The sequence below is a fragment of the Aplysia californica genome, unplaced genomic scaffold (assembly GCF_000002075.1).
Source record: "Aplysia californica isolate F4 #8 unplaced genomic scaffold, AplCal3.0 scaffold00205, whole genome shotgun sequence".
Taxonomy (NCBI): domain Eukaryota; kingdom Metazoa; phylum Mollusca; class Gastropoda; order Aplysiida; family Aplysiidae; genus Aplysia; species Aplysia californica.
Genome location: NW_004797475.1, coordinates 418,196 through 431,785, shown reverse-complemented (window position 1 = coordinate 431,785; position 13,590 = coordinate 418,196). Strand labels below are relative to the sequence as shown.

Genomic DNA, 13,590 nt, shown 5'->3' with positions numbered 1-13,590 from the left:
GGGGGGGGATGTAATTCTTAAATTTAAAAAATAGAATCACAAAAGTGTACCAAAACATAATTATTTTCAAGCAATATTGACATTGAGTGAAACTACAACTCGCCCCAGTTTCAAGCTGGTTTAAAAGAAAGTTTTTCTCATATTCAAGTACATTAGGATCTAAATGTATTAATATAATCAAACACAGTTAAAGAGTTTAGTTGTAAAAGTTTACTTTTTTTACAGTTTTACTTTGATTGGTTTGCACAGTAAAACAGATACAACTCATGGCATGCAATAATTCATTTGATTTCATGACATGATCATCGCAAGGCTTATGTCAGTAATTAATTATTTATAGGCTTACTCATCAAACAGTTATTACAAAACACAAAATTTGTCATTATGTTTAAATCACATGCCACCTCTTTGAATAAAAAAACCCAGCAAACTCAGCCGAGGCGGCCCTCGCCGTCTAGAGGTTAAGGTGTTCGACAGTTCGCCTCTCATTCAATAGGTCCCAGGTTCGAACCCGGAGAGCGGCAGAAAATTTCTAAAAAATGTTCACCTTTCACATCCTTTCCTGCTCTCTAACAATGTTTTGTCGTCTGCTTTCGTCACCACTTTCTACCTCCATCCCCTCACCTCCTTTGCCCCCTCCTCTGGGCTTCTGACTCTTTCTGCAGCCTTTCTAATGCTACTAACTCCTTGGCTCTTTCTTATTGCTGTCTTTCAGCCACACTCCTGATCTCACGGTAGGTAGGATCTACACCTAGCCTTCTTGGACAAGGCTGAAAAATCTCGGAGGTCCCACGTGCAAGATGCGCACGTTAAAGATCCCATGGTGGTTCAAAATCATTAACAGTAGGCTTCAGCCACCACCCATGCAAAATTCAAATTTCCTACCAACTGAAAATGTTTAATGTGTATCGTGCGCTCATATGACCTTAAGCAGTTGCGAGCACCGTAAAACACATACCCCCCTAAAACTCATCTGATAAATAATACAGTTGCTAGTTTAATGTGTATGTATGTGTGTGCATGTGTTGTGTGTGTGAGGTTAAACACCAAACCAATATCCCAGCATTTGGACAATTTTATAAAGATTTATTTATCTTATCTTAATATTCCTAATGAATGTAAGATACCGTTTTAGTGCTTTCTCTATACATATTATTCAGCATTAGGCTACATTTCCTCACTTATAAACAAAACTTACAGACTACACACGGATGTCGGAATGACTCAAAATCCTCTTATTCCAGAGCTCCTCGCTTTTATTCTACATTTATCAATACATGTATTGGTTTCAAACATCTTCTTGAATTAAAGAAAGCATGCCATCTATTGTGTCTATAGTGTGAACAGTTTGGTCCCTTTCCCAATACAAAGTCCAGCTTTAGAAAAATGCAAGTAGACATTTATCAGCAAGGTCATAACAGTGATGGTATCAAAGTATCTCTACATTTTTCGATATATCCCTCAGCATTCACATGAATGCCTCATGAATATTCAAATAAATAATAATGTTACTGCATTTAGGAGGTTACATACCCATCTCCCTTTGTCTTCTACTGCTTTAAAGTTCAAGCATCATGTAAAGAGCTGCATTAATCTAAGACATAGCTCAGGAGTACATGAAGGTTTGTATCTGAGTATAAAAGGCAGAGTTATCCAAAGATACTCAATGACAGTGTTCTCAGTAGTGGTGGGCAGTTCCCGATTATTGCAATTTACAGGAATCGCAGGAATCGAGTCCGAACCCAATTTCTTTTCACTGATGGGATTTCTTCCGGGTGTCCATGATTTTTTACAATGGTTCTGACACCAAGGCAATTACATGACTACCACCGGCAAATAGCAATTATCTCCGATGAGTCCAACACCTAACCAGTTCTGGTTACCTGGTCGGCTTCAAGCAGCTTCAGGATAACCTCGATTTCGAAACACGGTGAGGCATCAACAAGTTTTTTAAAATGATTTTTTAATAAAAAGAAGAAAATCTTAAATAAATAAAGTATTTTGAAAATCGTTGGTTTATTTAAAATGGAATCGGAAATTTTTTCTGAAGCACTAATCGCAAGAATCGGTTCCGGAATCGATTCTTCGCTCAGTTCTAGTTCTCAGTATGGTGTTCTATTTTTTGGGCCAAAATTTAACGGTTACATGTATATTAAATCTGTACACATATGTGTGGCATCGTGGTGAAATCAGGCGCTTGCCAAAATAAAGAAATTGAAAAAAAACCTCGTACATTTTTACCCGTTGAGCAATTTTTATCAGACTTTTTTTTTTACTCAACATTTTTTATGTCCATTTAAACATACACTACATTTCTTAACATGTGGGTGTTAATGAAAAATGACAGGCATCATCATGAAATCAGGTGCTCATCAAAATAAAGAATTCGAAGAAACTGGCATTTTTTTTCTTCTCTGTTTGGCAATTCTTATCGACATTTTTTATTTTTTTACTCAACACCTTTCATGTTAATTTAAAAACAGTTGTGAGTTGATTTTACAGAGAAACGTTGATTTAAAGCACAGAGTAAATATGCAGTCCCCAAACTATGGTGGCCATTTTCTTGATAATTTAATCTCTGAAACAAGGCGACCCCTCTTCCTTCAATCTCTAATATCTTGATTTCTATTCAAGATGAAAATGGAATACAGAACAAGCTTCAAGATGACACTTATAACAACTCCACATGTAAAAAAATTGACAAACTTCGGCTGCCATTTTCAAGCTAATTTTTCATCTGATATGAGGGACATAAATTTTTTAAGTAATCGAAGCACAAAAATAAATTATCTCATTTACAGCCAACTAAAGTTCACAGTGACTACATTCACTATATATATATATATATAGTTCGCAGGCTATGTTCACACGGCCCTGAATGTAGTTTTTATATATTATTGCAATTTAAGAATTATCTTGTTCACTTCAACCCCTACCCTTTTTGCTTTTACTTCTTATATTTTTCATCCCTTCCCACCCTTCTTCCCGCCTTGGCCTTCTTCCATTCTCCCTTGTTTCTTTTTAAACGACTTTTATTTTCAAATTGTCGATCGTTGCCGGGTCCACTCACGGGAAGAGGATCGAAGTCGTGTTCTGCAAGCTGAGCGAGCGAGGCCTCGTCGACAGTGGCTGTTTTGTTGTGCCCACCTTTGCCCTCTTTTAACTCCATTGCATTCGGACCACCACTGCATTACTTTTCACAGGAGCATTCCTGTGTTGTTTCCTCATTCACTTTGAGGAACCGTAGCGTTTAAGTGGAAGGACTTCTGAAACGATTGACCACCCCAACAAAGAAGAGACCTAACCTTAACCCTCTGTTCTACTCTGTCTCAAATGGTTGCTCGTTACGAAAGTCCTCACGTTTCAGGTAAGAGCCAGTAGGTAGTGGATGATTCACATTCAGGGTGCTGTGAACGTAGACCGCAAACTATGTTTACGGCGCAGTGAAAGTCACTGCGACCAAGGTTTCATCTGTCAGAATCATGGCAAGGCAGGGCCCTAGATCAAGAAGAATACCAGCAGTGGCAATGTTAGTAGATCTAGAAATCTAGATATATATCTATATCTATATATCTAGATCTAGTTAGATTTTATTTCAACAAGTTGCACTTGTTACCTAGGGTTACCTAGGCTAGATTTATAGCAGAACATTATGTCGACCATTACATCCAAAAGCCAAAGAAAGACATTCAAGCCATGAATGGTGGCAACAAAAGTTAAATGATGCAACACTCACGTTTTATCCTTTCTTCACTTCACGTTTCACAATCGTATTTGATGCCGCATTGATGGGGGTTGATGAAGACTACACTACAGTAGAAACCACAGCAACGAAGAATGGGACGGGGAGAATATTACATTGTTTGAATATAGATTAATCGATGAAAACAACTTCCCTTTAAAATTTCAAAAGAAAGACAGCCAAAGAGAGTCTATGTTCACCTTTAAAAATTTCAACAAGTTTCAGGAACACTGAGAATGTACTTTTTACTTTTACTTTCGTTATTGTGACTTGTGACTTCCGAGAAAGGTTAAATAATTTCCATGCACTGAAGAGTTTACTGTGGGGAGCATCATTCAGCAAGCTTCTTTCCTATGCATTAGTACTTCAAAAGAAGAAAGAAAGAAGAAAAAATAATTACATCTATTATGGGGAGCCTACAATATTTTTTACTGTAATTTCTACTACGGAGAACTGCAAATAAAATATATTTGGTTTGTTTTGTCGTTTTTGTAGAACTATCTTTAACAAGAAGTCTTTTGACTAAAAACAGCAACTTCCGTGTTTCTCTTTGTAAATTGTAACTGGTGTGTCTGTGTGTTGTCCGGTGTGTTTTGGTTGATTTAACTGTTCGGCCATCGGTAATAACTGTTATTCCCCTGCATTTAAGAAAATTTCAAGTAAAGTTTCTACAGCCATTGTATTTAGGTTGTTTGTCATTGTGATAGTGGCGTGAAAACTGAGTAAACACAGTAATTTATCAGAAATGGCTAGCCCCGCCGGACCCGGTGCCGCCGGTGGTGCTGCTGCTGCTGCTGCTGCTCCTGTCCCTGAGGCGACTGCTGCCGCGCTTAGGACGGTAGTTTCTGCTCTGGAGTGCATCATGGATCTGTCTGCAACGAATGAACAGCGACAAGCTGCTCATACGGTAATAAATTTTGGAAGTCTTCAGGTGATCTTGTAGTTCCCTTCGTAGTCCACGATCCATTTGTTTACATCCAGGCCAAAAGCAAAGAGTTTCAAAGACTATCATAAGACATTAGAAGAAATCAGTAGATCGGAAGCTATTCTCCGGCGTCAGGCTGCCGGTCTATTACCTATCATCATCATCATCAATATGCCTTTCACCCCTGGCAGGGTATAGGCCACATACAAGCTCCTTCCATTTATCTCTGTCCCGAGCCATCCTTCCAACCACGATCCAAGTGAGCTTCATTATTTTCTCTCATGTCCCTTTCCACGCATCTCCTCCATGTTTCCCGTGGCCTACCCCTGACTCCTGCTCCTTGTGGGTTCTACTGCAGTGACTGTCTTGTGATGTTTCCGCTGGGCTTTCTTAAGGTGTGTCCCATCCATCGCCACTTTCTTAGTCCTATTTCTACTGCTATATCCTTTTGTCCTGTCCTTTTCCACAGCTCTTCATTTCTTATTCTATCCTGCCACTTAATTCTTAGAATACTCCTCATACATCTGTTGATAAAAGTCTGGACTTTATTCAGTAGTGTCTTCGTTGTCTTCCAAGTTTCGCAGCCATAGAGGAGCACAGACTTGACGTTGGAGTTAAAGAGTCGAATCTTGGTGCGCAGTGAATGTTGCTTGCTTTCCAGACTTTTGATAATTGCTTGAAGGCTGACCTTGCCTTGGCGGTTCTTGCTTTAACATCTGCCTCGGTTCCACCTTTACCATCGATGACACTTCCAAGGTAGGTAAAGGAGTCCACTTCTTCCAGGGGAGTGTCTTCCACTGTCACAGCAGGGCTTGAAACTTTTCCTAGCTTCACTACTTTTGACTTGCCTGGATGTATACGTAGGCCAACACTCCTTGATAGGCTGTTGAGTTCCTTGGTCTTTTCTTGCGTCTGAGCATGTGTGTGAGAAAGCAGTGCAAGGTCATCGGCGAAGTCCAAGTCGTCCAGCTGCTGCCAAGGGATCCATTGTATTCCATTACGTTTGCCTCTGGTGGCTTCTTTCATGACCCCCTATTACCTCTATGAATTACAATGTATTTGTCGGCGCAGATTTTGAGATAATAACTAGATCTCTAGGCCTAGTAAGCCTACCTTTAAATATATTTTATCTATGATAATTGTCTAACGTAACTTTATTCATTTATTTGGGTCGTCAATTTGCTTATTAAATTTTAAAATAATTATTCTGTTTCTTTTTAAAACGAACAAAATTTATTTTGTTTCTGAAATCATGTCTAGTCATTTAGTATAGCTTGCTGTTTAACTTATCTCTTCTTGTTATAATTTTCGATAAATTTAACTGATATTTTGCGACTTCAGTGCTTTCTTGTCGTATCTCCGTTTTTGTAAACCGTGAAAATGTAACTTCTTCGTATGTTCTCTCTTTGTTATGAACTCGCGTCACCTAACATAATTCTAGATTAGAGGAATTGAGGCAGTTTGTTTCTGAAAACCTATCGTCTATATCAATGGAAGTGGCCCGAAGTGGTGAAGTTATGGGAATTTTTTCCCAAGACAAACAGATGAGAGAGGTACGGTATTTACAAATCTGCACCGACAGATTATTAGTAATAGCCTGGCGACGTGACGCCGGAGAATAGCTTCCGATCTATTGACCGCGCGATGCCGGAGAATAGCCACTTAAGTTTGCTATTTTTATTAGGTCAGGGCCTGAAACCCCCCTACTCTTGACTCTTGGGGTCTAAACAAGCGAATAATAATTGGGGGGACTGCCGAAAAAAGCGCCATTCTTTGCTTGACTTTTGATTTTCTCTGGCTTTAGTGTTTCCTTCCAGTCTCATGCTTAGTTCACTCCTCAACGATCACCTGGCAATTTAGGGTCTCTGGCGTTCAGCTTTGGACTTCAACGAACGAAACTTCAAAATCACCAACCAGTCTTCCTGTCACTCAGATCATGATCAACCCAGCCCAATAACTAAACAGTCGGTTCTTTTTTTTTAACCTCCAAACAGTTACTGCACAGTTATACTACACAACACATCATGTCATAAAAGTAGTTAATAGTCCAAATTTACATTTACCAGAGAAAAAGCATACTTCTACAGTCTACAGGCTGGCTCAGTTTTTCAGTCACGACTCACTAGATCTCTAGACACCTTTACCTTCTTTGCTCTTTTCACTAAATGAAGAAATTCCTGTTTTTTAGCTGCCTGTAAAGAAAGGGAGTGTCTAGAAATTAGTAAAAATCTAGATTCTAGTAGACTACGCCCGCAGTTGTGTACATCAACAAATTTTGCGCTATACACACACGCAATTGCGTGAACCAACACATTTTTTTGCTATAATACGCTCACAATTGCGTGAACCAACACATTTTTTTGCTATAATACGCTCACAATTGCAGGCACCAAAACATCTTTTTTTGCCAAACGCGCGCAATTGCGTGCAAAGTATCGTGCTTTGCCATACAATTCCGTTAATTTCCCTCTTCTTTAAGTTTGCCCCTCAGAATTATGTTTCCCGTTTTCTGTCGCTCGTCCAAACGTGCTTAGTTAGTAAAGTAAAGACGAGAGGATAAGAATTGATAAATAACCCGAGTCTTCACTCTTGTACCTAATTCTTGAGATAAGAAGTTCAGAAATCTTCATGCAGCCAGTACAACTGTTCTTTTGTTACTTTTAATTTTTTCAGACTTTTTGGATTCCTCAGATTTCGAGCTCAAAACTGCCTCATAAAAACAGAAAACGTGAGGTTGCATAGCAACATAATGGAATGTAACTCTGGGTGGCTTTCCTTCAAATCACTCAATAGTAGCCTTTCTTGTAGATTCAATGTCCCTTCTGACACTGTGCGTAAAGACTCAATGTGTCTATACAATTGCGTGTGTATAACAAACAATGATACCTTGTGCACAATTATGTATGTGTATAGCGAACTATGATACCTTGTGTCGGTGGCCTAGTGGTTAAGCTCTCGGACTCGCAACCGTAAGGTCGTGGGTTCGAATCTCGTCAGGGGCCCGACGTTGTGTCCTTGGGAAAGGCACTTTGCACAAATTTTCCTCACTTCACCCAGGTGGAAATGGGTACCCGGCTATAGACAGTGAACGATCTTGTCAGTTTGGTAGTGTTTGAGCGCGTGAAATCCGCAGATTGCACTGTATGCTTCCGCGGAAGCCGAGAATGTTTCTGAGTGTTCTCAGAGGGTTTGCTGGGGTAATAATGGTTGTAAAGCGCATAGAGCATGCTCTTGAGCGTGGATATGCGCTATATAAATGCAATTATTATTATTATTATTACCTTGTACTAGTTGTACGCAATTGCATGCGTATAGCAAAGCCTGAATTTCTATGCACACAACTGCGTGCGCATAGACCCGGCCGTAAATAAATGATGTGATCTCACAGCAAGAGAGTGGGGACTCTTCATCACAACTGTGTGAAACTGAAGATATTGAATTAATGAATGAAACAAAACATGGGTTGAACATTTCAAGGGCATACCAGATACCCACAGCACACTCAGCAGTGCAGATAGAGAGAGAGCTCTTCTAGCACTGGAAAGGGTGTTGCTTTTGCTGCATGTACACTTTTTTCAATGTCTTTAAAAAAAAAATCTTTGATATCTCTCTGTCCTTTCTTTAGGTTTGTGAAGACTTCAAGGAGAACTGTCCTGATTGCATCGAGTGTGGTCTTCAGTTGGCCCGAAAAGAATACTCAGCTGTTGTCAGGCATTTTGGTTTACAGTCCGTGGAGCACTGGATCAAGTGAGTCAGTTGTTTGGAGGGAAAAGTGATAAATTTCTTCTTATTTTCCGGACAATTTATTTGGACTTTTTATAATGAACATTGATTTTCACTTTCTAAGCCATGCTCAGGGCACTGCAACTATTTCTGGTGGCGTGAGTTGGAAAAAATGACTTATTCACGATAGTGATAGTCTTTTGTAGTAGTAATGTTTGCATATTATATCATCAATGCCATTCTACGTAGAATGTCAAAATTTTTTATTTTTTTAAAATCCAGTGTTCTGTAGAGTTTGATGAGGCGTACTGATTGGCCCTAGTTCCATTCCTCTTCTTAACATGGTAACCGATTTAGATGAATTAAACATTTTGTATTAACGTAAACGTGTCCTGTATGAAATAAAAGTTTTCTGCTTTTTTAAAAAGCGATATAACATTTTGACATATGTGAAGCGTGCTGACAAAATGAGTTACTTCTCGGATTCAAGTCTTAAGGAAATAGGTACATCACGCTTATAGTATAGGTGAAGGTTTTACAATTTATAAGTATGAAATATTAAAAGGCTATAGTTAAAGAATATGGCATCAATAGAAAATTTACAAATTTGACCCTTATGTCGATTGTGGCCAATATTTCCATTTGTGGATTGCGAGAAGTAACTCATTTTGTCAGCACTCCTCACATATTTGTCAGGACGCGGTGGAATCAGGCTCCCGTCAATTTTTGTGCATTTATAGTTATTGTTTTCATCTTAAAACTTTTTTGTTCATTTGTCTTACTTTCGTTGAAAAATACTCATATTATATCATGAATAGAAGTCGAGATATTTGCGATTGAAGGATGTGTGGGTTGCCTGGTTTCAGAGGTAACATAAGCGAGAAAATGGCCACCAAAGTTTGGCGACTTCCCAATCTTGAGAGTCTTTTGAAACTGCAAATTTACAATTTTGTGCCTTAAATTAACACTTTTCACAAAAATTCACACAGAAATGGGTTTTTAAATGGACCTTAAAGGTGTTGAGTCAAAAAACAAAAAATCGATAAAAATTGCCAAATGGACAGAAACTTGTGAGTTTCTTCAATTTCATTATTTTAGCAAACGCCTGATTTCACCACAATGCCTCGCATATATTATGACAATGGTGAATGATGGTGATGATATTAACATGAGCCAGTTTGTATAAGTCTTAACCTTTCTTTTTTTCCCAGATATCGTTGGCATGAAGTAAATGATACGAAAAGGACAGCATTGAAAAGAAGTGCTCTGAACCTTATTTATGAAGTAAGTTTTACTCTTAAAGTAAGTGCAACTGTGGTGATCACTTTCATTTGGTGCTCTCATATAACATGTCATCATCTCTGGGGTCAGGACTGCTTTAATTTAATCCATAACCATGAAATATAGAAAGAATGACCTCCTCCCACCCTCACTATCTCTCTTTTCACACACTTGCTCTAAAACTAACAACACTAGATTTCTCTGAAATAGTACTTTATTCAGTGTTTCAAATCATAACATACAATTTCTTACCATGGCACAAATTTTCAGCCGTATTTTTCTACTCCACTCCTCAGGGCACCAATGACATCCTTGTCGAAGAGCAGCACATCAAGGATGCAGTGTCTCGTATTCTGGTGGAGCTCATCAAAAGAGAATGGCCACAGTTGTGGGAAAATCTCTTTGCAGATTTCACACAGCTTTGTGAAAATGGGGTTTGTGAAGCAGCTTCGTTTTCATTTTTACTTCTCAGCTGATTCAAAGTTGGTGGTAGGATAAAGGATGTTAGATGATAGGTTCTGCATCTTCCCTTTCCCTCTGTTGTATTGCCCAGTTATAAATCACTGTTATTGTTTTAGTGAACTTCTCTTTTAACTGAAACTAGCAAGTTTTTTTTTCAGAGGTCTTATGATTGTATGTGTTTTTTTTCCCACGAAGTGTGTTTAGTTGCTCTCATAATTGCTGTCATTATAGAAATGTGTATGATAAAAGAAAAGAAGGGGGAGTGTATGTCCTAAAACATGTTAAAGAAAAACCAAGGCTCAGATGTGAATTCTGATATTTAGTGTAAACTTTTTGTTTCAGCTCATTGTCTATGAAGAGAGTGAATGAGTAAACAAAAGCAAAGGGGGGCTCACGTGGCCTAGAGGTTACAAATCCAGGTAGCGGCCGAAAAATTTTCTTCTCTAAAATTGTCTCCTTTTCACTTCCTTTCCTGCTCTCAAGCAATGTTCTGTCGTCTGCTTTCGTCTCCACTTTGTGCCCCCACCCCCTCACCTCCTTTACCCCCACCTTTGGGTCCCTGACTCTTTCTGCAGCCTTTCTTCTGCTACTCCTTGGCTCCTTGCTGCTGTCTTTCAGCCACACTACTGATCTTCTGGTAGGAAATATCTCCACCTAGCCTTCTCAGACAAGGGTAAAAACTCTCAGAGGTTCCGTGTGCAATTTGCGCTCTTTAAAGGTCTCTTGGTGGTCTAAAATCGATTAGAGTAGGTTTTGGCTGCCACCCAGGCAAAATTCCAAATTTCCTACCTACTGAAAATGTTTAATGTGTCCCGTGCGCTCATATGACCGTATGTGTCCCGTGCGCTCATATGACCGTATGCAGTTGCGAGCGCCGTAAAACACTTACCGAAAAAAAAAGAAAAAGCAAAACCTGTTTGTGTGCTAATCCTCAGGAGACACAGACAGAATTGGTGCTTCAGGTTCTGCTCAGGTTGTCTGAAGACATTGTACGCTTCCAGACAGTCCCCCAACCCAGACGGAAAGATCTCCAACAGGCCCTCACTAAAGCCATGTCCTCAATCTTCTCCTTCTTCCTGTACACACTTAATGGCAGCTTGGAAAAGTACAGAGCTAAGGTTGGTGAAAGTTTCTTGATGTTTTAGGGACAATGTGTTACTCAATTGCACTGGTTCTTAACCTTTTTCGAGGTACTGGATCCTGCAAGTTTCACATATTATGTGCATTAACCGAACCGCTCAAGTTGGGTGAATGAAACAGGGACACAAACATACAGTGGGTATGTGTGTGTGTGTCTTGACCTCCCCTGAACACTAAGACTGATTCATTGAATCCCTATTGTTTGGTCTAACCCAGTTTAATAACCACTACTGAATAATACATTTGAGGGGACAGGAGTGTGTGAAGTTGTATTGGTGATTTCATTTTGTAATTTTTCTAAGCTGGCACATTAACTTTTAATCCATATTATATACATTTTTGGGGTTTTGTTTTTCTCTCTGATGGCTTCTTTGACAGTTTCTTTCCACCATAGTGTTTTCTTCACCGGGCCTATGCCTGTATTCATTCCTTATATATTTGATAAAAGTAACTGTTGTTGTGCTCTTGAAGCCTGTCATTGTTTCTTAAAGATTTAATGCATCCAAATCTAGATTCTACCCAGTCTTTGGTTTATCCCTCTCTGGAATATTATATTTATTTGTTCCGTTCACCACAGACTGACGAGGAGAGAGAAAAGGCTTGCCGTATCTGCCGCGCTATCCTTGAGACCCTCACAGGCTTTGTGGAGTGGGTTCCCATCACTCACATCACAGACTCGGGACTCCTGCCGCTGATCTGCTCTCTCTTGCTGGACGAGAAACTGTGCCTGGCTGCTTCTGAGTGCCTGCTGCTCATTGTGGGCAGAAAGGTGAGATACCATCTGCTACCGGTGTGGTCTCCCAGAAGTTTGGGACACACTACACATTTTGTATCTCTTTTTTTTTTAGTAAATAGATCCCTCTTATATATGTGATCTTAACATTTCTTCTTTTTTTGTTTGTTTGTTGCATTTTAGCTTGATGTAGGCCAACTGATGGTGGCTATATGGATTTTCTTAGAGCTGATGAAGCCACACGCCCTCTCTATGTGTTCAGATTATATGAATCTGAGATAAGCCAGTGACATATGAGCATTGCCAAAACGTGAGACTCTTGAGACTCAGTGGTTTCAAAAAAAATTTTCTTACCAATTTGACTTCTTTTTCTGTCAGTCACAGATTGATATTTAGTGCTCATATTCCTAGAGTATCAGAGCAAGGAGATGTGGGGTTTGGAGATATGGGTCTATTGGTTTGGCAACCACTGTATTCCTTGTTTGTAACAGTGATGACAAAAACAGTTAAGCAGCAAGGCAAATTATGGACTTTAAATTCCATTTGTTTAGTAGACAAAGACTTTGTACACTATGAACACCATTTATAATGGTAATATAAATGACAAGCTTTGTGACAATGACGTAGTGCTCAGAACATGTCATCATTGTTATGTACAAGAAAGGACACACATTGGACATTATCATTGACAACACATCACAATAGTGAAAGGCTGTACACATACAGTTATCAAAGCCTCAGTACCAGAAAAACACATGTGTAAAACAATTTTAAAACTGATATGAGGCAAAAGCACAAAATCAATGGAGCTGACTTGTACATAACAGTGATGACAAACATGACTTGTACATAGCAATGATGACACAATGTATAGGAAAAGACAAAGTCATGCCTCCAGAGAGAAATGCGCACTCTAAGAATAAAAAAAAAAAACCAGGAGAGGTTTCTTTTGCTTTGAAACTGATATCAGGTCATATCAAAGACAGTGGACGATCACAATTATGTGGTTATTTATGACAAACAGTACTCGTACATAACAGTGATGACAAAACATACTAGGAAAAGGTAAAATCATGCCTACAAAGAACAAATTTGCACTATGAGATGCACAGATCAATAAAGGCGTATTTTGCTTCTAAATGAATCTTGCATGTATGAAATATATGTTGAAAACTTATTGATATTAGCAATGATGACAAATATTACTTGTACATAACAATGATGACACAATGTATTGGAAAAAGGCATATCATGCCAACAAAGAAAAAATCTGTACTTTTGAGTGAGACAGATGAACAAGGACATGTTTTTTTATTTGTTTGAGTAAAGAGAGCACACATGATTTTAAAAATGTTTGCTCTTAGGACAATGTAATTTCTAGTACGTCAGTCAGTCTTGTACGGCTGCATGACGACACCCCAAATGTCATCACTAAGCCCAAAAGCTAAATCTATAGCCTTAGAAATGACCCATCTCTCGAAGTTTGGTCACACATCACACTCTTGTTCCAGGAATCCAGTGTAAACACCGCAATTTCACTAAAATATTCAACAATGTAGCTTAAAAACATGCAAAACAGTCCTG

The 13,590-nt window shown here is 38.9% G+C and overlaps 1 protein-coding gene across 1 annotated transcript in view; it reads left to right on the top strand.

Moving 5' to 3' along the window:
• Positions 1-4,293: 4,293 nt before the first annotated feature.
• The window catches only part of LOC101855727 (exportin-5), a 40,628-nt gene continuing 31,331 nt past the window's right edge, over positions 4,294-13,590 (top strand). The window contains exons 1-6 of the mRNA XM_005099193.3: positions 4,294-4,649; positions 8,293-8,414; positions 9,602-9,674; positions 9,968-10,105; positions 11,069-11,251; positions 11,851-12,042. Coding sequence (XP_005099250.1) covers positions 4,488-4,649; positions 8,293-8,414; positions 9,602-9,674; positions 9,968-10,105; positions 11,069-11,251; positions 11,851-12,042 — 870 coding nt within the window. The 5' untranslated portion in view covers positions 4,294-4,487. The remainder of the gene's footprint in view (positions 4,650-8,292; positions 8,415-9,601; positions 9,675-9,967; positions 10,106-11,068; positions 11,252-11,850; positions 12,043-13,590) is intronic.